Source organism: Equus quagga, chromosome 8 (assembly GCF_021613505.1).
Source record: "Equus quagga isolate Etosha38 chromosome 8, UCLA_HA_Equagga_1.0, whole genome shotgun sequence".
NCBI classification, from domain to species: Eukaryota; Metazoa; Chordata; class Mammalia; order Perissodactyla; family Equidae; genus Equus; species Equus quagga.
The window spans coordinates 83726692-83751135 of record NC_060274.1 but is presented as its reverse complement, the minus strand read 5'-3'; the positions used below and the strand labels follow the sequence as shown (position 1 = coordinate 83751135).

The window sequence follows — 24444 nt, the reverse complement described above, 5'->3', positions numbered from 1 at the left end:
TTTCTGGGAACCAGTAACCAGTGCGCTCGTGGGAAAACCTAACGCACTTGGCATTTTCTTTATTCCTTACCTTTGTCTCTTAAGAAAGAAATCTCTTGACTGAGAGCGGTTGGAGAAAGCGTGCATTTTTTCCCTGAGTAATTCTAGTACAGCATCTATTTGGGTGGCTATTAGAAGCTTGGATTTTAAACCACTGTATTTTTACAGCTGTTGAATCTGGTGCTTGAGTTGATTTAACAAGCAGCCGTGGGTTTGTTTTCTGGCCTAAGTCTGCCATGGGTCCTCTGGGAAAATTTGGTCTTGTGCCTATTTCTAGGAAAGTGTTCTGTAATTTTTATTCAAATGTTGATGGCAGTCTATTGTGTTTGCTGGCCACACCTTAATTGTGAATGGCAGTGAACACATGATATACGATTCAGACACTTTCACCGTGAAAATTAAAGATTGCCAATTGAATTGGGAGTCCAGAGGGGCGGTTTCCTCGGCCCTGGTCTGTGGCGAGAATCAGATGGGATTGACGGCCTGCGCATTCCCTCCTTGTGACTTTCCCCACTGTGTTACCGTCCTTGGCGCAATCAGAGATGCCTGCAGCCCAGGTTGTCCCGTGTTACTATGTGTCAGCTAATCTAAGATTACTAGGTTGCTTTGGATGTTTTTAGTGCAGTGGTTCTGGAAGTGTGGTCCTGAGACCAGCAGCATCCACATCATGGGGGAACCTGTTAGAAATGCAGATTCTCAGGCCTGGCCCAGAGCTACTGAATCAGAAGCCCTGGGGGTGGGCCCGGCAGTCTGAGTTCTAGCAGGTCCTCCACTTGACTCTGATGAACACTTCAGTTTAAGAAGCTCTCAGTGTATGACCCATGCTGAATGTCCCTCCTATCTTCACGCTGACTTTCTTCTTCAATCATTGGACAGCATTCTTTATTCATTCAGTTAATATTCAGGGAGCAGGTACCATGCTGGGTGCCAGAGTTGGTCTGGGGTGGGGGAATCAAGGGTGAACCAGCCACGGTGCGTGTCCTCAGGGAGCTAAATACAGCAGTGGTTCTCCGCCCTGGCTGCTTATTAAAATCACCCAAGGAGCTCTTAAAAATCCAGGTGCCTTCACCTAGTGGGTGTTTCATCCCAGATCAATTAAATTAGAATCGCTGGGGCAGTACCTAGGTGTAAACCACTTTATAAAGCTCCCCAGTGAGAAACACTGGCCTGGTGGGAGAGAATGCTGGTGGGGCGGTTTCAAAACAATGTGGTAAGTGTGAAGATGCGGGTGACCCCAGGGTGCAGTGGGAGGGTCACTTGGGTTGGAGATAAAAAAGGGGAAGTATCTGCAAAGGCTGTCTCAAAGTTTTATTTGAAGGAAAACTAAAAGGAAGGTAAAAGGTAAAAACATGGTTTAAATATGGATCCACATGTGATTTCAGAACGAGTCTTGGAGAACATCAGGAGATTTGCTTTCTCCTACAATGCATGTAATTCATCCTCCCTGTATCCATCTTAACTCTCAGTGGCAGTGGACAGCAGAGGGCCAGCAGAGGCCACCCCCCGGTGATGGCATGCCCTTTGATCCCATGTTCCTCCATTGGGAACGCCTATGGAGGCTTTGTCTTAAGGACTGCCTGGGTACCCACAGCTCCCACTTCTCGCCTGTTTTTAAGAGGAAGCAGCTCAGGGATAGAACCCACACCCTTCACTGGTCTTCAGTGGACATCCTATCAACAACAAATTTTCTTCCCAAGAATTTTGATCTTTCTTTCCAGTCTTTAAGAGATTTTTTTTTTAAGAAGGGGATGTTTATATAATAAATAATTCCTTATTCATGAGTCTCTCCACTTTTGATTCAGAAGGTCAGGTGGTGAGATTTAATGTGAAATATTAGCCGTCTTTGCCAATTGCTGTACCCCGTTACTATGCTGTAAGCCAGAAATAGAAGCGACCTGTTTTCAATGACAGATCAAAATTTAGTGCTATGTTGATGGTCCAGAATGAAGATTTTTTGACACAGTGAATGAAATACATACCAGTGCATTTCTGGTTATGATTTAGCTGACCAACTAGTTCAGTTATAATTATATTATTTTTACTCCTGGAGATCATTACTCTGAATGAAAAATGCTTCAGTGTCCAGACTATTAAGATGTGGATGGTGAACATTATTTAAAAGAAAATTATTATTTTTTTCTCTCTGGACTGTTAAACAGCTTTATGAGCATGTGGAGGCCAGAATATGGTTGTTAGCATTTAAAACTAAATGAAAACATGGAAACTTTTTTTGGTTTAAAAAATTCAACTGTCCGTTATTGTGTGCTGCCTCTGTGACCCATCTCTTCTTGTCCCTTAAGCCCCTTATAATGTAATGAGGGGACACGTCTGGTAAATATACAGTCGACATAAATCTGAGGACATGCATATTATAAAAGGGCATTGAAGAGAAGGGCTGTGGGGAACAGGCTGGAGGGGGTTTGTTTACCATTTTTTATGAGGGACAATGCTCTTTGGGATTGAAATATCTTTTAATAGTAAGTGTGGGTTTGATCTGATCTCTGGATCACTACGTTGTTTTTCATGGGCTAATATTTCCCTGGGCTCTGATTACCAAGGTGTTAGAAGAACTTAAAATGTCCTCTCACCCACAGGTTTAAAAGGGACAGAGATGATGTAAACATCCACCAAGCCAAATAGCGTTCTCATTATGACACCTCCCTGCCTTTCACATAAGAAAACAGAGGCTGATGGTGGTTGTGTTTCGAAATCCTTGAGTGACTGGACGTTTTAAAGAGACCAAGTACGAGATGCATGCTGTCACCTCTTTATCACACCTTTTGATGCAATAAAATGATTAAATAATTCTGTTGGGCAATGCGTTTTAGAACCCAAAAGTTTAAACCTAGACTTCGTGAGGAGTCATTGGACTAAATCTGAAATGTCAACTTTCAAGAGACAATGATCAAATAGATTTAACGTATATTTATGGAGAGGAGAAATCTTAGCTGGTTATCTTTTTGCTCTTCTCTCGGGATGCTTTAAGTCTGCAGGCCTCTTGTCTCTGTTGCCTTGATTAATGAATATTTTGCCCACTAAAATCGGCCATTAATTATTTCCTTGGGTTGCAGCAATAATTACATCTTTCAAGTAAAATCTAATTAGCATAATAAGCAGAAAACACCCTGCCAGGTGATGTGGGATTGTGGGGAGCTAGTTAGTTACCACCGGAGACGGCCGGTTCACCGTGTAGGAAGAGCAGTGGTTGTCTCGAGCTTGCTCCCAGCACGTACATTTAGAGAAAATGACCCAGAATGGGAATTTAGATGAAGCAGCTCTATAGACACGTTGTTAGAAAATACTACCTCGTGGCAAATAATTGTGATGTCCTTAATTAAGAATCCTGTTCCTTTTCATTCATTTATTGATCCATTCAGTAAGCACAGTTACTTGCCAGCCTGTGTGCTCAGTGCTGGGGACACAGAGAAACAGGGTCCGTTTGGAGAAGCTGAGTCTTTTGGGCACATAAGCACTTCAAAGTGTAATTTATCCTTTTAATAGTCGTGTGTACTAAGATGAAGTCTGTCCAGTAGGTTCCTGGAATGCTTTGGAGGTGGGGCGCCCTTTGTAGTGGACTTCAGAGGATGAATGGGAGGGTGGCTACAGAGACATGGGGAGGAGGTATTCCGAGTAGGGGAAAGAGCTATGTTACAAAGCTTATCAGCAGAACACGTCTTTCTTCTTTCACCCTCTAATTTCCTACTGCTACTTCCTTTTGGCCGAACCCTGCCAGAGATTCTGGGTAAACCAGCACGGGGCACAGCACAGGGCAGAGAAGGGCAGTCAGTGGGTCTGGAGAGGCAAACAGGATAATCAGAGCAAAAGGCGTGGCATGTGAACAAGGTGTGTGCAGAGGACGGGAAAAGTTAGGAGTTGCTGGAGTGTGGGGAGCATGACGAGAACTAAGGAAGATGAGTTTGGACCTAAGTTGTAAATGATCTTCTATATTTTACCTAAGCTTTTTATCACATAAGCAATAGAGAGCCATGTGGGGGCGTGAGCTTAACGCAGGATATTATTGATTTGTAATTTAGCAAGATTCACATTTTCTAAAATCACCATTTGGGATTCCTGGGTGGATCATAAAATCAATTTAATCAGTTGTCCCACCATTTCAAAAAAATGAAATAATATTATCAGAGTGCATTGCATATAGTGAAGTTTAGTAGTGTTTTGTGAAACTTTGTATATTTCTGTGGGGGAGGTATACTGGTTACGATTTAAAATATGTATCACATTTTTTTAAATTTAAATAAATTGAATAAAAATTTAAAAAAATAAAAATATATCATTCTATGGGTGCAGTGAAAATGTGGAGAAAACACGGGTTGATCATTGGCTCAAGTGTGGCGGTGGACTGGAGGGAGGAGAGAATGACGGGCAGCGGGGCTGGAGATGCACAAGAACCAGCATTCATATATTGCTCATTCCTTTTTAAAGCCGTGACTTTTTAAAATATCTTTATGATATTGAATCCATGTCTAGAGTATTAAACCTCATCTCAAGTAAGCCAAGAAAATCCATCAGAGTCTCTGCCTTCCATTTTCTGAAGTTCAGCTGATAGTAATGTTTACCAAGTCCCAAAAGGCTCCTGAACCTCTCTGAGGAATCCCATGTCTTGCCATTGCTTTGATAGTGTCTGTTTTACTTAAGCATTATGGAGAGTTTTGCATTTGGTTTGAAGTGTGATAAAATCGTTTAAATATGTCTTGGTTTAGAAATTGAAAGGCTTTCCTTTTATCTATAAAGCAAGTTAATTGATCACACTGTTTCTAGTTAGTCGGAACGACTTTTAATAAACTCGGCTGAACACTAGCCAAACAGTGTTCTATCTCCTCTGGAAAGACATGTGGCTCTCTGGAAGAGCAGTTGGAGAACTTTCTGATGAAAGTCTTTACTGTTCCAGGAGAAAAGTAACGCAGGTGCATATGCATGCTCTCTCTCAGCTCCAGCGAGGGCACAAGAAAATGAAATCCACGTTCTTCATAGAAATAACTCAAGGCACTATTTTTTTGTATACTTAAGTCTTCTCTTCCGCACACAGTATTCGCCAGAGAGACTAACAAGTAAATACCTGGCTGCTTTGGGTTATTCCTGTGGGAGAAAGAATAACTCCAAGGCCACCTTAGGTTGGCAGCCGAAGGTAGGGCTCTCGTGTTTACACTGGAATAGCTCAATTAAAATGTGTGATTCTGCTAAGGGAGGTGGTACATGACCATTATCTCCATTTCACAGGTAAGGAAACTGACTTGCTAAAAGCTGTAATTTAGAAATAGAACCAGGACTAGAATCTGCATCTTCTGGTTCCAAATCTGGTCTTCCTTAAGATCAGTCACCACAGGAGAAACTGAATATGAGAGGCAGCTATAGTATGTTTAAGCCTGTCTCATGGGTTCTGGTTTTCATCAAAGTTTGTCCACGTGTTTCATCCCAGTGCTTCCAAAGCATTCCAGTGCTTCTATCCATGAAGCATTTTTTTAGTGAGGAAAAAACAAGAAAAGGCCACTTGGCAGTTTAATTTGAGAACGTTGATATTGAATATTGTGATAGGACTAGGTTGCGTTCAGGGTCAAATAGTGTGTACTTGGAAGTCATGCCTGGATCTGAGGCCTCCGCTCCCGGTTGTGAACTGGATCTTTTCTGAGCCTTATATTTTCTTTTGGGAGAGGGGTGGGGGAGAGAGCTCCCCTGCAGGCTTTTCACGAGGACTGCATATAGAAAGCCGCTCATTCCGTGTTGACTCATAGTACACTGGAACTCCATAATGGTAATGATATCTTTATTATCAGTTATTATTGCTACTTAAGAACAATTGATTGTTCACAAATGTAGTCCCACAATGCAAACACTAAATGCTTGATCTGACTACCTGAAATAATAATAGTAATAGCTACGATTTGTCAAGTGTTTACCATGTACCGACCTCTGCGCTGTCTATGGCTTAGCTCTCTTAATCCTCATAATTACCTCATGTGTAGGGACTCTGAATCACTGTCTTCCATATCAGAAAACTGAGACTTAGGCTGAGAAACTTGCTTAAGTCACAGAGTAAGTAGCAGACTGTGCCCGTAACTACTATATAATATTGCCTGTCTGAAGAAATTAAAACCTCTTAAAAAAAAAAAAAAGAAAGCAACAGAAAGTCCAGAGTTGTTTCCCAGAAGTCCTTCCACAGAAGCCAAGAATGTCAAGAGCCATCTGCCAGGTGCCAGGGCCTGCCCAGACGCTCAGATTCACACCATCAGTGAGATGGATCTAGTACAGCCCAGCATGTGCCCCCTACTCGTTAACAATTAGAATGAACGTACTATTCACACAGAATAGGGAGAAATAAATCCGAACAACTGCATAACCCCCGTGGCCCATGAGCCTGCCCACGCGTTCTTGGCTGCTGTCTGGACATGAGACGGCTTGAGTAATTCCATAGCCAGCCAGGCAGAGCTCCACAGATCAGACCTTGACCCCAGTAAGCTGTAACCCATGAGCACGCTTATGTTTGATGACTCTTGGGCAGAACAATCTGGTCACTCTATAGCCAGATGTTCAGCTATTTCTTTCTGTGCCTTTTTTCTTTCCTTTTAAAGCAGTAATTTGGCTTCCCTGCGAGATGAGACGTAATGAGGGTGATTCCTTTTGCCAAATCCTTGACTTAACTAGTTTCCAGAATACAAAACTAATTCGTTTGGTTATGACCTGATTTGTAGCTGAGGTGAATAATAGCAGCACAGGAAAACCACACTGGTTTGGGCCAATCTGAATTACAGACGTTTCTGAGCCATAGAATATTTCAACTGATGCTGTCTTATTAATTTTAGGAACACACTGTGACAATCAATGACCGAAAAAAAAAATGCATTCCTAGTCAGAAGTCTTATCAGGACACCCTTATGAATAGATGAAAATTGCTCACAATTCAAGAATTGTTGGTATTTGGTTGTTTGTGATTTTGTTTTAAAAATACATGAAGATGCTGACTTGTCTACATAATTATTAAGCTTAACACTTTCTGTGTACAAAGTAAAAGAGGTGGGGAGACTGGAGTCCCAAGTGAAGTCTGAATTTAAAGGTTTTACTGGATTTTGGATTGATTTATAAAAGCTTTCAGTCTGTTTCAGTAATTAATTTCCAGTTTCACAGTTGCGTTCTTAGTTTGGAAAAAACATGCAAACTGTTTGATTAAATTTCTTTCCCGACCAGTTCTCTAACCCTTTTCGGATTTCTAAGGCTTCTCAGTCTGTATTGGTGCTTGTCAACCCCAGTTATCTATTAGAATCTTTGGAGATGAGTCCTGGGCATCAGAATTGGTTTTTGTTGTTGGTGGTGGTGGTTTTTGTTGTTTTTTTCTGGGAAAGATTTGTTCTGAGCTTTCGTCTGTAGCCAATCTTCCTCTCTCTTTTTTTCCCCCTCTTCAAAGCCCCAATACATAGTTGTATATTTTTAGTTATGAGTCCTTCTAGTTCTTCTATGTGAGCCGCCACCACAGCATGGCTACTGACAGACGAGTGGTGCGGTTCCACGCCCAGGAACCAAGTCTGGGCCACTGAAGTGGAGCATGCTGAACTAAACCACTAGGGCATCAGGACTGGCTCCAGAATTTTTTTTTTTTTTTTAAAGATTGGCACCTGGGCTAACAACTGTTGCCAATCTTCCCTTTTTTTCTTTTTTTTTTTTTAGGGATTGGCACCTGGGCTAACAACTGTTGCCAATCTTTTTTTTTTTTTTCTGCTTTATTTCCCAAACCCCCCGGGTACATAGTTGTATATCTTAGTTGTAGGTCCTTCTAGTTGTGGGATGTGGGACGCCGCCTCAACATGGCCTGACGAGCGGTGCCATGTCCGCCCCCAGGATCCGAACCCTGGGCCGCCGCAGTGGAGCACATGAACTTAACCACTCGGCCACGGAGCCGGCCCCTCCAGAATTTTTTTAAAGAAACGCAGGTAATACTAACATGCAGTTCTGGTTGAGAACCATTAGTCTCTACATACCTGGTGGTATAGAAATGGCCGAAACCAAATGAGACAAACTGGCTTATAGGACCCATAGGCATCACGTCTTAGGACTCCAGCACAGGGGTTTCTTCTCAGCCTAGAAAGACCTGTTCCAACTGGCTCATCTCTGTGTTTATCCCTGCCAATTCTTTAAAGTCCTTCCTAGTAAGTTAAATCAAAAAACATATGCAAACAATGAGTGATTCCTACACTTTAGCAGAAAAGCAGATATTTTTTACACTGGATCTTTTTTTTACCGATCAATATAAGTCAAATCCTCTAGAGTGTGGTCTACTTGAGAATTGAGGCCGTTTGGGGGACAGAGAGGGGCCTTCAGTGCCTAGCACCCAATACTTGACATATATATTTGACCTTCTGCAAATATCAATTATTGGTGATTATTTTAATCTTGATATTGTGTTTTCCTAATTAGGGCTTACTTCCTTATCAACTTTTTTTCCTCTAGAGTCTAGGCTTGTCCTAAATTTATATTTTGGTCAATGGAGAAAGAAGGAAATTTCTTTAGATGCAGATGGGAGTGATGTCACAGTGCATGTAGGTTTCCAGTGAATGCAATTCATGATGTCAGAGCTGCCCTTTAAAGAGAAAAAAAAAATTTGGCTAGTAGGGGTGGGATAGGTTATAGGAGAAAAAAAAAGGAGGAACAAATGGGAACAGATCTGCATTAATAAATATTCAGACTGAGTCCCACTCTTATGTCAGTGTTTGTAGGTGGTGTTATTACATGTAGTATTGGGTGATGGAAGTTGTGCACCCTCTCATTTTTCACTTTAATTGCTTGCCTGAAAAGATCCTGACAGCTTCAAAGGTTACTGCCGGTTGCATTTTTCATAACTCAGAAGTAATATGCATGTGCAATTTGCTTCATTATTGCCCACTAATAACCAATTCTGGAGAAAGTCCTAAAGCCACCAAAGGAGCCATAATTTGACATGATGGTTTCCTCCTCCTCTTTCTCCCTTCTTTAACTGTTCCAGTTTAAGAGTGAACCGCAGATGCTGTGGTGATACGGGTGTTATTTTACTCTGATTTTCTTCCTATGAGCTTAGTATGATAAATTCTTAAAGAGATTTTTTAAAAATCCAGAAAAACAAGGCAAGACATAAAATATTTCATGTTTCACATTAGAACTTCAGGTCCTACAAAATAAAATAGCATTCCAGTTGTTTTGTGTTTCAGTTCAGGTTTGGTTTGGCTGTGTATAACTGGAAAAGCTTGAGATAGCAATGGCTTATGTGGAAGAGTTTTATTTCTCTCACTTTCAAGAAGTTTGGAGATGGTCAGTCCAAAAGCGATGGGGGACTTCACAGGATCAGGGATCCAAACTCCTATTGTGTTTCTCTACCATGTATGACTTCTACTCACAAGATTATCTCATACCTAAAGTAGATGCAGGAGCTCCAGTCATTCTTCCAGCCAGCAGGAGGGAAACATACCACAAAGAAAAGCACATGATTTTAAGGGGGTTCTCAGAAACCTTTTATCCTATTGGTCAGGACTTAGTCACATGGCTGTACCTGGCTCACAGAATGCTGGGAAATGTAGTCTTTATACCAGACAGCCATGTTCCTATGCATTATGGAGGAAGAAGGGAAAAATGACTATTGGATGGCAGCCAGGATTCTCTGCCATGTTATGTGAATGAGGAGGTCTTAGATTTTCTATGCATCATTATGCCACTAACTATAAAATGGAGATAATCCACAACAGTGCAGAGTTTAATTTCAAAAAACTTTATGGGCTTAAGAACTGAGTAGTAGCGACACCTAACACATTGCTTATTTAATCCTCATTTCAGCCCACGGCAAAAGTACTATCCTTATCAACATTTTACACGTGAAAAAAACTGAGGCTTAAAGAGGTTATACAGCTGGTGTTAAACTCAGGCCATTTGATTTGTGTGGAGTTGCATTATAATCCTGAGCAACACCAAGAAGTGGGAGCAAGAGTTCCAATGAGATGGTAATTACAGTAGTGAGCCTTGGAGACTCAGGTATCAGATCCCTTAAAATACTAAATACTGAGTTTTTACTATATATGGAGATTTAGTTCAAGGCTCATGTAAAATTTTCTTTCAGGGTCAGTTTTGACTCTGTTCTATTTTTAACCCAATCTTTTACACGCACTCCCTTTGTGAAATTTGCCAATTATGCGGTTTCAAGTGTAGTACTACCTCTGGCTTTTCTTTATCCTTGCTGGAATTCTACTAGGCGTAGTAGATCCTCAGTCAATACTTCCTGATTCATTGGCTGAGTTATATGATAACCAAGTTTTTAGTCAAAGTAGTTGGGTTTTTACTATATATCACTGTTTTGTTTTGAGGGACGTGCTCTGGTTCAAGTGCCTGCTGGAATGCGTGGCCTCACGATGGGATTCCACAGCATTTCAGTTCCTATCTGTATCATGAGTCCTTTATCTCTCCTTTCTTTGAGGCCCAGACTTCTTGGTTCTGCGAAATGTCTCACCACACATCAGAAGCAGACCCCCTTTTCTTGTCTGTCAAACCCTTTTACTTTCTAGTTACTTCCTTACTTTTGGTAATGAAGCACTCAGATCTTTACCATAACAAAACTCTTGTATTTCCATTTCTACTTTGACCAAATCTTATGTCTCTATCCCAGTTTCTCCCCCATTCTCCACACCACCAGTTCTTTTTCTGAAACATAGACCCTATCAGTGGTTCCCCATTGCCTGCAGGATGAAGTCTAACTCTTAGAGAGCATTTCAGGCCTCCCAGGATGTGGGCCCAATGTAAGTTTTGAGACTCTTGCAGAGTTTCAGCCACACTGGACTTCTTGCCAGTCCCTACTGATTTCTGCTCATCTGTTCAAACCATTTTCTACTCTGTGTCACCTTTTCTATCTGGAAATTTAGTTCGAGGCTCATGTAAAAGTTCTTTCAGGGAGTTTCCATGATTCTCACAAAGAACCGTGTTTTGTTTCTACAGAAATTGGTGTATTCTTCTATATTGGCACACGTCACAGTCTGTCTTGGAGTCTTATTAACTGTGAATTGTGTTCGTCTTTCTTGCTCAGTTGTCAATCTACTGACTTAGGAGTTCCCCTGAGCAGCCAGCACATGACAGGAATTCAGTCTGTCTTTCTTGAAATGAATTCAGTTTCTGTGTCTCCAACAAGAAAGTCAGAGCTCTGATCTAGGTGCAAACAACTTCTTGTGTCGTTTTTCCTTTGTAGCCTCCTAACCAGCCTTCCGGCCTCTTGATTTAGACCACAGAAAATAACAGAAATGATCATCTAGAGTCAACCTAGGAGCAGTAGTTCCGTTTCTCATAATATTCATGTAGCTCTCGCCATTGGCACTAATGACATTTTAGGACAGAAAATTCTTTGTTTGGGGTGGGGGACTGTCCTGTGTTTGCATTATAAGAGGTTAGCAGATTCCCGGCCTCTACCAACTGGATGCCAGTAGCACCCTCTCCTTGGTTGTCTCAAGACATTGCCAAACATCCCCTGGTGGGGCAAAATTGCCCACAGTTCAAAACCACTCTTCTAAAGTATAAATATTCTTTAACTAAAGAACATTGGCTCTTCAGCCCTATGACCTTTCCAAAGTACTAACAGACTTCTTACCTGTGCCTTCTGCCGCAAACGTAATGCCATTCTTAGATTCCTTGACCACACCTATGAATGACGCCCTCTGCCTCACTCCCTTCCTTCAAAACCCATCTCCATTCCTCTTCATCAATAAAGCCTTCCCAGATTAGCCCTATCTGCCCCCTTTCCCATTATTCTGAATGTTATATCATTTTGTAGCTCTCCGAACATCTGTGCTTGATAGTACATATTTTTCATGTAAGTATCTATACATACTGGTACATTCATTTATGTATGGGTCTATTTTCCTCTCCTGTCTGACTCTCCTGGTGGAAGTGTCTGAGCTGTATGCTTATCTTTGTGTCTTTTGTGTTTTGCTTGTCCAGGGCATTCGTTTATTTGTTCAGTACATCGTAATGAGCACTGATTATTTGCAGAGCAGTAGGCTTAGGATTTGTGGCCTCTAAGATGTAGTACATAGGCCTGTGTCTTAGAGGATGGGTAGGATTTCTTTGGGCAAACAATTTTAGGTAGAACCAGTGGAAGGTCTCCTTTGCTTAAACAGGTTGTTTCCCTTCTGACCTTAAAGGGAGGAATTCAAGAGCCTCATTTTCCCTGCCTGCTCTTTTGGCACTTAGCCTTGCCCACCAGCAGCTGTCTTCTTTTCCAGATGACTGCTTGTAGGCTCTTCCCATGGGAAGGGGTGACACAGAAGCTCCTTCATGGTCTTTGTATTGCATGCTACTTGGATCCATCATCAGGTTCATTTCTGATGAAAAGCAGACGTGTGTATTTGTGTGCACACGTGCACATGCACGTCAGAGTAAATGCAACCAAGTTTTGGCCTTACTCCTGTTTGAAAGGATTTTATTGTTGTGTAATCCCAGCACCCTAGTCTCCAGGGGTGCTGTATACAGATGTACAGGTTGTATACTTCACAAGCACACCTGGCAGCCACGATGGTCTCTGGCAGGCTCTCTTGTGACAGATAACAACAAGGTGAGAGCTAAGGTAGATAAATAACACCCTGTCACCACTGGAGGGTATGGACTCAGTGTTATTTACATAGATAGAGGGCTACACATCTTATACTTAGGGAAAAATAGCTACCACTCTCAATCAAAGTCATCAATGACCCTAGGAGTTTGATGGGTTGGAAGAGTTAGAAAGCATCCTAGTCAGAACTGTCTATTTCTAATAATGTTAACCCTCTGGCCATGCCATAAACCGGGGAGGCTGCACCATGTTGTGTTTGTTTATAAATCAGCCTCCTAGAGTGTTGTCCAAATGGTTCTTGGTTGAATAATGTTTATTCATTCACTTGTGGAGGAAAACTCAGGCTACAAATGTGAACATGAATGCTTTTTTTAATAGACGGAATTATTGTGCTGCACGGTGTCCCCAACTTTTAGATATTTAACTCATAAAGTTTACAGCAACACTTAACTGCATCTGGATTTCACATTGAATTTGGGAAGGCAAGAATCTCACTGTAATTTGCACTGACTGCCCTGTAATGGAAATTATGGCCTGGGAAAAGTTTCAAATGACGTGTCTATAAACTAAGGAAAAGTTGATCCATTCAAAGGCTGGTTATGTGCAATTGTAGGATTTTTTTTTTTTTTTGAAAAGGCCATTGCCAACAAGAAATATTTATTTCAGCAGCTGAAGTAAACTAGCCGTGAATTAAAAGTTGGTCTCTGTAAATTGTTGGTTCATCAAATTCAGTCCTAAAAGTGGAGTGAAAGTTGCAACAGAGCTCTGCTAGGCTTTTAAGAAAGCCATAAAGATTGTATGGAGTCCAGTATTACAAGTGGATGGTAGCAATTAGCTGACTTCAGAGGATGAGCAGCCTTTTTAATGGTCAGAATGCTGACCTAATGGGACTCAGGACGCAGGGCTTCTGGTCCTAGCCCTGCCATTAACTGGTGTGTGTAAGTAGGCATATCTCTTCACCTCTCAAGCCTTAATTTGTCTGCTTCTTTGCTCCAGAATCCCTGTGTCCCTCCCCCACCGTTTGTTTGTTTTGGTATTTCCCATTCATGTTCAAGACTTTCCCTCAAATGTCTAATGATCATTCCTTGACTGTACTTGGCTCATATTTAAGACCAAGGCAATAAAAAGCTGATGGGAGGCTCTGGATGGAGGCATGGCTGGGGCTTGTCGACCATGGACTTAACTGTATGGAGATCATTTAATTAGGGAATTGCCAGATGTCGGCATCTGGCAGTCTCTTCTCTACGCCCACTTAACTTAATCAGAGAGGAATCCTCCTGACTGGCTGCCAGTGTTCTCAGGAGCAGTGGAGTAGACATATTTCCACTTTAATGCCCCTGTTTTCAGCACTGCACTCTCCCCTCTCTCCCTCTCCCTCTGCTATGCTTGGTCTCCTGGTTCAGTGTCTTTGGAATAATCAACCTTTTAAACAATCCTCCTGTTTTCAGCCCTGAACCTTCCCTTTTACCATACCTGGCCCCTCCAAATCCACGGCCTCCCGGACTTCTGCAGCGGGTTCGCCTCCTGGCTCACGGGTCTCCTTTGCTGCAGGCACTTGTGGTTGTAGCTTCCTCTACGCTCTAGGTCACGTTCCATTCCTGCATGGATTGTCTACCTTCCAAAACACTGGTTGAAATCACTTGTCTGCTGATGTCTCCCTTTCCTTTCTTCTATCCTTGGTGAGTTTTTTTATTCCTTTATTTATCCGTTAGTGGAGCCTTGGATGGTGACGGAAACAAATGCCCTCGATCAATCTGTCATGTTTGACCAAGAGTCTTCCATTCTTTCATCATAAAATTAATGAATTAGTGTACCTACTCAATAAATATTGTGTGCCGTCTATGTGCCAGACACTGAACTGAGTGCTGGAGAGATGAAAGAAGCCGAGATGGTTCTTCGCTTCTGAGAAGTGTGGGAAGGGGAAAGGATGTACCCAGATCACGCCTCCGTGGTGACATAAGTACAGGGATAGTGCTAGCAATGAAATGGTGCAGAGAAAGGTGGAGGGATGTGACGAGCTCGGTGAGGGATGCTGTGCAAGGCTATGCTGAATGAACTAGAACTCTGTGGCTCTATGAGTTCAACTGTTGGGGAAGACTGAGAACAGATTGCACTCGTTAATTATTACTGAGCAAGTCCAAAGAAAAGTGGTGTATCCAGCCCAGATCTTCAAAATCACTCGTCTCTCTGGGTGGGCCTTTGCCTCTCCAGGGTCTTCCAGTGCTGCACATCGCCCCCTGCCTTCCCACCCACATCCGGCCAGCCTCCCACTGTTGCCATACAGAGTTAGAAAAGAGCCTGGCGTTCGGAGGATGCAGAATTTGAAGAAGGCCTTCTCAGGGGAGCATGATACCACATCTTCCCTCACTGCTGCCTCCCAGCCCACAAATAGCTCATTGCTGTTAGAGGCCTCATTAGTTTTGTTGAGCGGTAATACGGTTGGTTGCTGACTTTTAAAATTATAAGTGGTTCCAAGTAGTACATAAAAGCCCAGCAGTGTAGACCAGCTAAAGCATAGCCAAAGCCCACAAGCTCCTTAATTAGCCTCAGTTAACCCAGCAAACAGCCTTGATCGAGTTTTCCTTAGGTTTGAAGATAGCACTGCAAAAGGCTCAATGTACATCACAAATCCAGACACTTGGTTGCCATCGGTTCCCAACTCCAGAAACAGCAGAGCTGATGAACAGGGGCCTTACTGATTGACCGCGGTGGTCTGTGCTGTTTGTCTTGCTGTGGTCATGTTGCAATTTCAGTTCCCTCTGAGACGGGTATAAATGCTGTCCTTTCCTTATTTCTGCTGTCTGTCTTGCTTTCCTCCTCGCCGCTTGAGAAGTGATGGAAACTAGTGCTGTGACACTGAGCCCTTCGCCATTTCATTGAATCTATGAAACCATGAGCCTCTAGGACCCTATGAGCGACAGAAAGGTCCACTTTGTGCCTGTGTCTCGTGCTTACTGTAGAGCTGAGCGTTCAAGCTCTTACCCCGAGATAGGAATGAGAGGAGAGACGCATTGCCGTCCACTGCAGAGGATGCTGTGTTTTAGAAACTTTGAAGTAAGCTGATTGTTTTTTATTGCTTGGGTATTTTTAAATACGTTTTAACATTTAAATTCTCTTAGCCTTCAGTCAACTCGGAATCTGTGAGCGTGCAAGGGGTGGGATGAGGCAGAAAGCAATAAACTCTCAGTGCTGTTTTTGGCTATCTCCTGCCCTGCTGAAAAAGTTTGGGTTTATCTTCCTGTTACTTCTTAGTGATATTAAAGTGGTAGAGTGTTGTTGTATGTGGCTGTCTTCAACCACATTATAGAAATGCTTGCTTTCTTGCCAAGTTGTTGCCGGCTTAAGGAGCATCATGTGGCTATGAAAAATTCAAATGTTTCTATTCCACAGACCATTTACTGAGGAGGATTATATCTCTGGGCAATGGTAGCCAGTGTTCCAGTTTCATGTTTTTACTGGCGCCGTAAACAAACAAGCCAGAGAAATATCTGGGAGATTGTGTGCTATAACCATCGCAATTCAGATCACTTTTCTTATTGTAACAACTTATCATATGCAAGAAATTTCTCAATGGTGTGGCACATAGTATAAGGAAGTACTTTTTATTGAATTCCGTAATATCCAGTGGATAGTGTTCCTCTCTCCAGTTCATTCTGATAATGGTCATTGTGTCTTCATGAGTATGTCATTGTCCTGCTGTGAAATCCTAGTCTCTTGTCTCTCTAATCCTTTCCTGTAGAGAGTTTTTAGCATCAGACAGTTACTTTTGTGTCAGAGGGGGAGAAATAATGAAGGCAGCTATTATACTTTTACTGAACGTGAAGTGCTCAGCGGAGTAATTAAATCCATAAAATGGTGAGTCATGATCACCACGCACCAGTCAGCCAGGAAGCAAGTGACGGAGCTGATGTTTATTTGTGACCAGCAGCTAATGCTATTCCTCCAGCAGCACTTACGCAGGCCTCTCCTGATTTGTGGGCGCCAAGTGCCTAATTTCATTTTAAGAACTCGAAGCTTTAGTGGATGTTCTGAAGGTTGCTCAAGGAAACATTTAATGTGAAAAAAATTTTTTAGGCCTGGTAGATGTCTGTCTGGAAGTTCTGCTTTCTTATTGGTTACCAGCGTCTGCATTCTAGAAAAACAGGAGAATCCTGCCTGAGGTGCTTCTAGGTGGTTTTCTGTCATCGTGAGGGTAGCATTTGGAAGCTTCTGGAATTCTGTTTCACCACTAATTTGAGGGTATGTGAGCATAAGTCTAGCATAGGTAATGGAAGGAGGTAAAGCAAAGTAAGAAGAGAAAATTTCAAAACCTTGCTTTGCAAATAGAATGCTGAACGTTCTTGAATGTTTGTGAAACAAGGTTACAAGATGCCATTTGTGTGACTGTCAGTGGCCAACACCATTTATTTGAGCATCAGAGAACTGTAGAATTTTATACAAGGTACTTTCTTCCCCTTCCCCAAAGTACTAGAGCATGAAGAAGGAAAGAATAATGCAAATGTGTATGTGTGTGTGTGTGTGTGTAAATGCACTAATAAAAGAAAAAAATTCAAGTTAGTTTAGAGAGGTAGTATTTAAAATATTTAGAAATTATATAATTTGGAAACAAAGAAAGGCTTTGGAAAATGGTTTGTGGGAATACTGTTAGACTGAGCGTCAGTTACAGGAGTAAAGGCAAAAGTGGAAGATATAAAAATGTTTATTGGCCTCTTAACTCTTTTCCCTTTATGCTCACATTTTAGAATCAGAATGGTGCTCTTTTGTTCCAAAATAATGCACCTCATATAATCATGCTCCAGATGTCTCTATGAAGGAACGAGCTGTGGTGAATCAAGTTAAGGCCCCCGTCTCAAAAACTAAGCCCCTTGATCATCAGTCCCCAAACTGGGGTGAAACTGTTTTGTGGGCACTTAAGAAATTTTCCACAAAGACATTTGCAATCATTGCCTTGTTCTTTCTCATCTTCCTCCTTTCTTTTCATTTTCCCAGTTTTTGTCTCCAATCTCTTGTTTCTTACCTTGTTAACCACCAAAAAGACCTTGCAGGATTGGCATGTCAGTCACCATTTGCACACGTGGCCTGCGCGGCATTCCAATGGCCCTTATTTTGGACAAACCACCTTTCGCTGGTGAGCATTGTTCTGCTGATTCCTCTCCAGCGAGCACCGGTGAAGGGCACAAAGCCTTCCTCTCAGAAACAGGGATACACTCGGGGTTACAGCAAACTTAGATGAGTGTGACTAAGGGTTGTGTTTGAAAGCCAAGTTTCCCTTGAAGGGTGGTTTCAGTGCATTTAAAGAACTGCCCGTTGGATCTGTAGGCAAGTGATGTACCAGCAGCCTTGGTTGCATCTGTATTCATTGTAGGAGAGAGAGGAAATGCTGAGTTTATGATCTGTTCTCACTTGCACCGCCAAAACCTTGAGACCCGACTGGATGGAGCCATTCAGAGAATCTTTGTCTCTTGTTTCAGAACTTGGCTTTCCAGGAGCTGCAATGGCAAAGACCCAGGAAGCTGGATTTCTGAATAGTGTGTCCCTGAAATTCTTGGCGTAGGAGAAACAATAAAGTGAACATGAGATTCTTAACTTTAACACCAAGAATAAAATTGCCACTACTGTCCAGTTCTAGTCTGGGAGTGGAAAGCATTGTAAATTGATTTTGGGGCTATCATTTTTGCCACCCATGCTCCATGCCACTGTGTCTGCGCCCCCCACCCCCATCACCTGTTAATGTACTTTGGAGTAAGTGTGTGTCTCTTACATCTGCCACGTGCAATAAACACTTCCTGTACAAAGGTGCTTGGAACAACATCTGTCATTACATCAAAGGAGGTGTTATTGCCAAGTGCAGCTGGAAGAGTTCTAATAATGAGATGGCTTTAAATGAGGTTATAATGAAATCTGTGTGAAATGTCTGCGCCTTTTTCTAAGAAAACAAAAATGGGCTGTTTCCTCCCTTTATAGTCTTATTAAATAAACATTGTTTTGCATATGTTTAGCACAATCGTTTCTGTACATGAGAAGCTTGAGAATACCTCTCTAGTCGTGAAAACTGCCCCTTTTTTGTGGGCTGTGTTGGAGAAAGCGCCAGTACGGAAGGTTGCTATGGTGTGGAAGTCTCTCTCTTACAGGGGAAAACCCTCGGATGAATGTGGCGTTTGTGGATTCTGAACCAGTGTGAGAATTTCTGATTAAGAGCCTAGAAAAGTTATAACAAACTCATTCTATGATTAGAAAGGAGAAGAGCTGCTTTCTAGAATATGAATCCAAACCCAGAAAAGTGTTCAGTGAACAAGAACAATAACTCAGTAGATTTTCAAATTGCTGGAGCTTTCCAAAGGCAAGTAATTTGTTCCAGCATTGAAGTGAGCATAATTAACAGAGACTTTCTTTCTTAGGCCGATTAACCACCCAAAACCATGCCAACATTGTAACTGTAAGCAGTGAAAACCAATATTTATGAGGGGGATTGTGCAGGAGTTTGTGTGACAGATGGATGTTTTATCACCGTTGATGTTTGGAATTCCCTTGAAAAGTAATGCAATATCTTGTTATTTATGAATGAATGAACAAATGATTGTGTTCTACTGAATTTTCTTTGAAAAGAGCTATACTAAATTAATCTTTTTCTCTGTCTAGCCTCTGTTACTTTATGTTAGGTATCCTCGTATATTCTGATGCAAAGGCTAAAAAATCGTAATTGTGTTTTTATTACAGATACAGATCCACGTGTTTTAGAAAAACAAGAATTACAGCAGCCAACCTATGTTGCCCTCAGTTACATTAATAGGTAAGCCATTTTCAGAGTTTATAGCAACTTTATATCTACCACATGTTTATTTTTTAAATGTATCTGTTTAATAGAGTAGAAAAAAGTGTTTTCAGTCTTAAAATATTTATAGGAGATTATTTAAAATCAACCTCTCTGTGGAGTTTTCTTGTTTCTATGTTGGGGAGATGTAGCGTTGTAGTTCTCGGGGCACATGGCTGAAAACACGACTGATTTATAAGCTCATTCTGAAAGTATTTTGTATGCAGAGTTAGAGTATGCTCTTTCGACTTCATAGGGCAGTTTGGGAGATTAATGGATTTATGTTTGAGTGAAACTTTTAAACCCTGGGGTGAAGAGGTACTTCGTGAATTGAGAACATTGTTGGAATATCAGAATATACCAGGATATAACAAATTGAAATAATTTAATATCAGAAAGTTATTTAGTAGCAGCTGATCTTTTGGTAAAAAACATTCTAAGCAACGTGCCTTATCCGTGTAGAGTAACGTGAGTTTTTACTGAAACCAAACGCGTGAGTACGACTTTAGAGAACAGTTAGGACTTGATATATCGGGTCCAAGAGAGGACTTAGTATTTCAGCCAACTCAAATAATTAAGGAGACAGTGATTTTTGGAGAGAACCTGAAATCAGCTTACATTAAGAAAACACATACCGCCAAAGAGAAAAAACCAAAGCAAAAGCAAACCTAGTTTTTAATGAGAATGAAAAGCTCTCTGCTCGTAATTCAGCGTGTGAATTTCTATTGACTGTCCCTTTTGTATGTACGGCAAAGAGTGTTTCCAGCTTCTTGGTACCAGAGCTGAGGTTCAGGGTCTGAAGTGGAAAGCTGGGAATGAATTATCTGTACCGTTTCATTTCAATGCCTGTTTAGAAAACTTAAATCTTGCCTACAGAGAGCTTTGAATTGGAGTTGCCTGTGCAGTTTCAAGTTCTTTATGAAGCATGTTTTAAAAAGGACTCATTAACATAAGTATCTATTTGCATGTCTCCTTTGGACTTCCTACTTATCAGTCTTCCCTAGAAATGAGATAAAATATATACAGCTTTTCATGACCCGTAACTTTTGACATGTTTTAAGTGGAACACCTTCAAATCACATCAGATGCAAGGAAAGATATATGTGCTCACCTGGCTGCCTCACAAAAGCTGTGTTCCAGTGATTAGCATAGCTTTTGAAAAATCTTTAATTATACATTATATATATTTATTTAATTATACATGTGAATATAATATATGTTAATTAACCTACTAATACTGGGAAATAGGATGAATAGGCTTAGAGACTAATTGTGGTATTGAATAGGACTTTTTAATAGTGTGGCCACTGTGTCTTGGGTAAAATATGTCACCTATGTATGTACAAATCCGTGTAATACTGAGCCTTATTCTAATAAGAGTCTGTGAGATTTTCACGGTCGTTCTTCCTGTTTCTATCGTCAGCCTCCTTGGCAGCAGGGATCTGCTAATTACACAGGTGTTATACTCACTGAAGAACTAAATTTTCTGCCAGGTGTGATTTGGGACTACAGAAGAAATCAAAGAATAGTGACAAGGGCCACACAAAAAAACCACCAGAAAACTTGGATCAAGTGTGATAGCTGAGCATGAACGATGGGATGGGATTTACCCGAATCGTGGAGAGTCAGGGCATAATCAGTGGGTGTGAAATCTCTTGGATGAGCCTTCTGGGAGCAAATGAGTCATTCTTAAAAATAACCTTTTATTATCACAGCCGTATACAGGCATTATAGACAATTAGAAAATATAATCAAACAAAAATTTTTTTTTTACCTTAGAACATCATGTTTCCACCACCCAGGTAGCACTACTGGTAACACTTTAAGACATATTTTTCAGATCATTTTTTAAAAATATATATATGACTTTTAACTTTGTTTTGCAACCTGTTCTTTAGTCACTGATGACCACTTTTCTGTTTCAGTACATGTGAATCTAATCTAATACCCGGGTCATATTCAGATTTCCCCAGGTGAACAAACACGTCCTTTATAGCTGTTTGTCTGATCCAGTGTCCAATCCAGAACGTCACACTGTCCCTGGATGTTTTGCCCCTTAAATTTCTTTGAAGCTGGCACAGTCCCTTTTATTGACAGTGACTTGAAAGAGGGCCAGTTGTCTCAGAATGCTCCCACCTTCTGGGTTTTCTTTTGGTTGTCTCCTCAACATGTCGTCCAACAGGTTCAAGTCCCAGCTGATAGAGAAGTAGACACATGCAGGGGATCGATCAGTTTACTAGTGATCTTGAGGTGAAGAGAAGGTCTGTGTATGGAAGGTTGCCCAGGTTCAAACACCCCTTCTCACTCAGGATCCGTGTGTGGACAGTGCCACATTCATAGCATAGTACGTAACACTCGGTGGACGCTCTGGATATTTGTTTGCAGGTGGTAAACACCTAGTAAATGACACAGAGGGCCGAACAATGGACAGCTGCAAGGAGGAAGCCAGGCCTGGCCATAGGGCAAGATATGCTAAAAGGAGTCTTAGGGGCTTTGATACAGAAGGGAAGCATGCTGAAATTCACATGAAGCCAGTAGAGACTCAAGAAGAGAGTAATAAAGGGTAGGTTATGTGAAAGAAAGCTTGACAGCAATATCCTGAATGCAGCAGAAAAGAGTACTATTAAAAAAATAAAGTTGAACAAATGAAAGAGGTTTTTTTTTTTCTTAAATCTCAGAGGGAAATAAACTCTAATTTTGCTGAGCAGTGAAGACAGGAAAAGAATGAATATTTCTCTGCTCAGATATCTGTTTATACAACTCAAATGTACATTTGGGCCTCTCAAAATTGAGGTGAAACTTTCTTTGGCAATAACATTGACTGAAATCAACAGAGTTAGGGTCCTTAAAATGGAGCTAGCTTTTTGGATTATAAAAGGAAAAGAATTGAGCAGAAATTAGAACATTTATTTATAACTATCTAAATTGCTCTAGTCTTTTGAACATAACGTATGTTGAATGTACCTTTAATTCATTTAAAAGCAGTCTGTTACAACACTTGAGCAAATTTTAAAATACAGATGGTTTAATGAGAATGAAGAACACTGAATGAACTAGTGAGGGTTGGGGGAATAGTTCTGGGTAAAAAAGATGGATATGAATTTTAAGGATAGGAAGTTCTATTAATTTTGTGATGTGTGGAACAATGACAAGTTCATGTAATGGGAAACTTAATTGCTTCGTCTGTATAATATTTATATACTTGGGGGAAAAAAGAAGTATAAAGGGCAGGAAGAAAAGCTAGAAGATTTTGAATGAAAGACAATATAGAAGAAATAATACTCGAAAAAGCGAACATAACTTTTTCTGCCTTGAGCTCTATGCTAAGCAGTTTTTACTTTGTTTATTTTGTTTAATCTTCACGATAACCATAGGAAGGAGGTGCTATGATGATCTCCATTTTACAGGCGCAGAGATTGAGACTCAGGAGTTAAGTAACTCGTGCTGGGTCCCCAGGTGGTACGCAGTGGAGTATTGGGTTCAAACCTGCATAGTTAGGCTACCGAGTCTGTGTTCCTAATCACGTACAGCCCGACTTGTTGAGGTATCAGAGAGTAAAGTACTGGTTTAGAAGAGTAACAGGAGAATTTGGAAGACTATCTAATATTGGAAAAATAGCATAGGACAGCTGGGCAGAGGGGACATAAAGAGACATAAAAATGAGAGTCATTACCATGCTGTAGAGAATTGGAGGGTAGCAGCCTAATAAGATGAGACAGTGGGAAACAGCAGAAGCTAAAATGCTATGAGAGAGGTGACCAGTAACTCCTAATGATATATTGCTGCCAGGAAATTGGGCTGAGTGTGCAGGCACATCCTAGAGGAGCAGGCCTCCGCTATAGTGGGGAAGGACCCCTTAGCATCTTAGAGCAGGAGGAGAGCAGGAAGGAGCACAGTGAGCACGCAGGAACTATCCTCCACCACGTCTCACCAGTGGGCAGGTGATGGATAGATGAGCTACAGGGTGAACTCAGGTGAGTCTCCATAAAAAGGTGGATGAGAAGCACTGGCTTGCCTCTGGGTGTTTCCTTCAGGTTATTGTGATATAGTTCTGGAAGCCACCTTGAAGGTGACAAGATAGTTTATTCATAACTTGTGACTCCCTAGAAATGGGTAACTGAGATAACTTAAAGACATGATAATGTACGTGGCCATGGCTGTTAACTATACTATTTTCTCTACCATATGTTTTTGTTAAAATAATGTAAATTGCAGTTTCCAAATTCACTTTAATTTTTAAAAGATGTATGTCATTTTGGTGTAAGCTGTAAAGGAATATCAGGCCTAGGCACAAATTGGTAGCTTCATGCACTCAATCTGTGTCATTGACTACCTAATAAAAATTTAATATTCTCTTATACCTATACTACAGCTCTACGCGAGTTCTCTTCGTAAGACTCTGGACTGCTTGCACGGTAGTAGTTAGGTTTCACCTCCTCTAAAAGTGGATTTTTATTTAGCTTAATGTTTGCTATTGAAGTTAAACCACAAATTCTAAAGTGAGTTTCATAGAACAGTAATATCAAAGACTACCAGTTTCACACACACATGCATGCACGCAAGCAACTCATCTAGTCACAGAAGGGTTCTGTGGTCAATTACATTTGGGAAATCGTGAGTTAACTAAAATGGGTTTCTCTCCCATAGGATTTATCAGATCCTCTCCTACACTGATATGCATTTTAAGTCTCCAAGAGGGATGGTATAGTTCTCATATGTACCTGATCCCAGAGCACTTTTTCTTGAAGCACCTGACAGGACTAGTTCTGCATATACCAGTTGGAGGTTGCTAGAATTGTATCGCTTCCACCTATATCCTGAACTTCCCCCAAGGAACCTTGAAGCCTTGTATTCAGGATAGCTTTCTATTCTTTTTCTGATTCAAAATGCAGAACACTCCCTTTTTTGTCATGGTCAACTGGGAAAAAGGGGGACAAAACTGTGCCCTCAAGTGCTAACTCAGTCAACGTCTACTCTTCTGCCTCTGTTAATAGGGATCCATTTACTTCTCACAACCTGCCCAGACACCTACCTG

General features: G+C 41.2%; 1 protein-coding gene across 1 annotated transcript in view; it reads left to right on the top strand.

The window, feature by feature from the left end:
• Positions 1-24444, top strand: part of JAZF1 (JAZF zinc finger 1) — a 321212-nt gene that overhangs the window by 160607 nt on the left and 136161 nt on the right. Inside the window, exon 2 of the mRNA XM_046668768.1 lies at positions 19316-19388. Within this exon, the coding sequence (XP_046524724.1) occupies positions 19316-19388 (73 nt within the window). The remainder of the gene's footprint in view (positions 1-19315; positions 19389-24444) is intronic.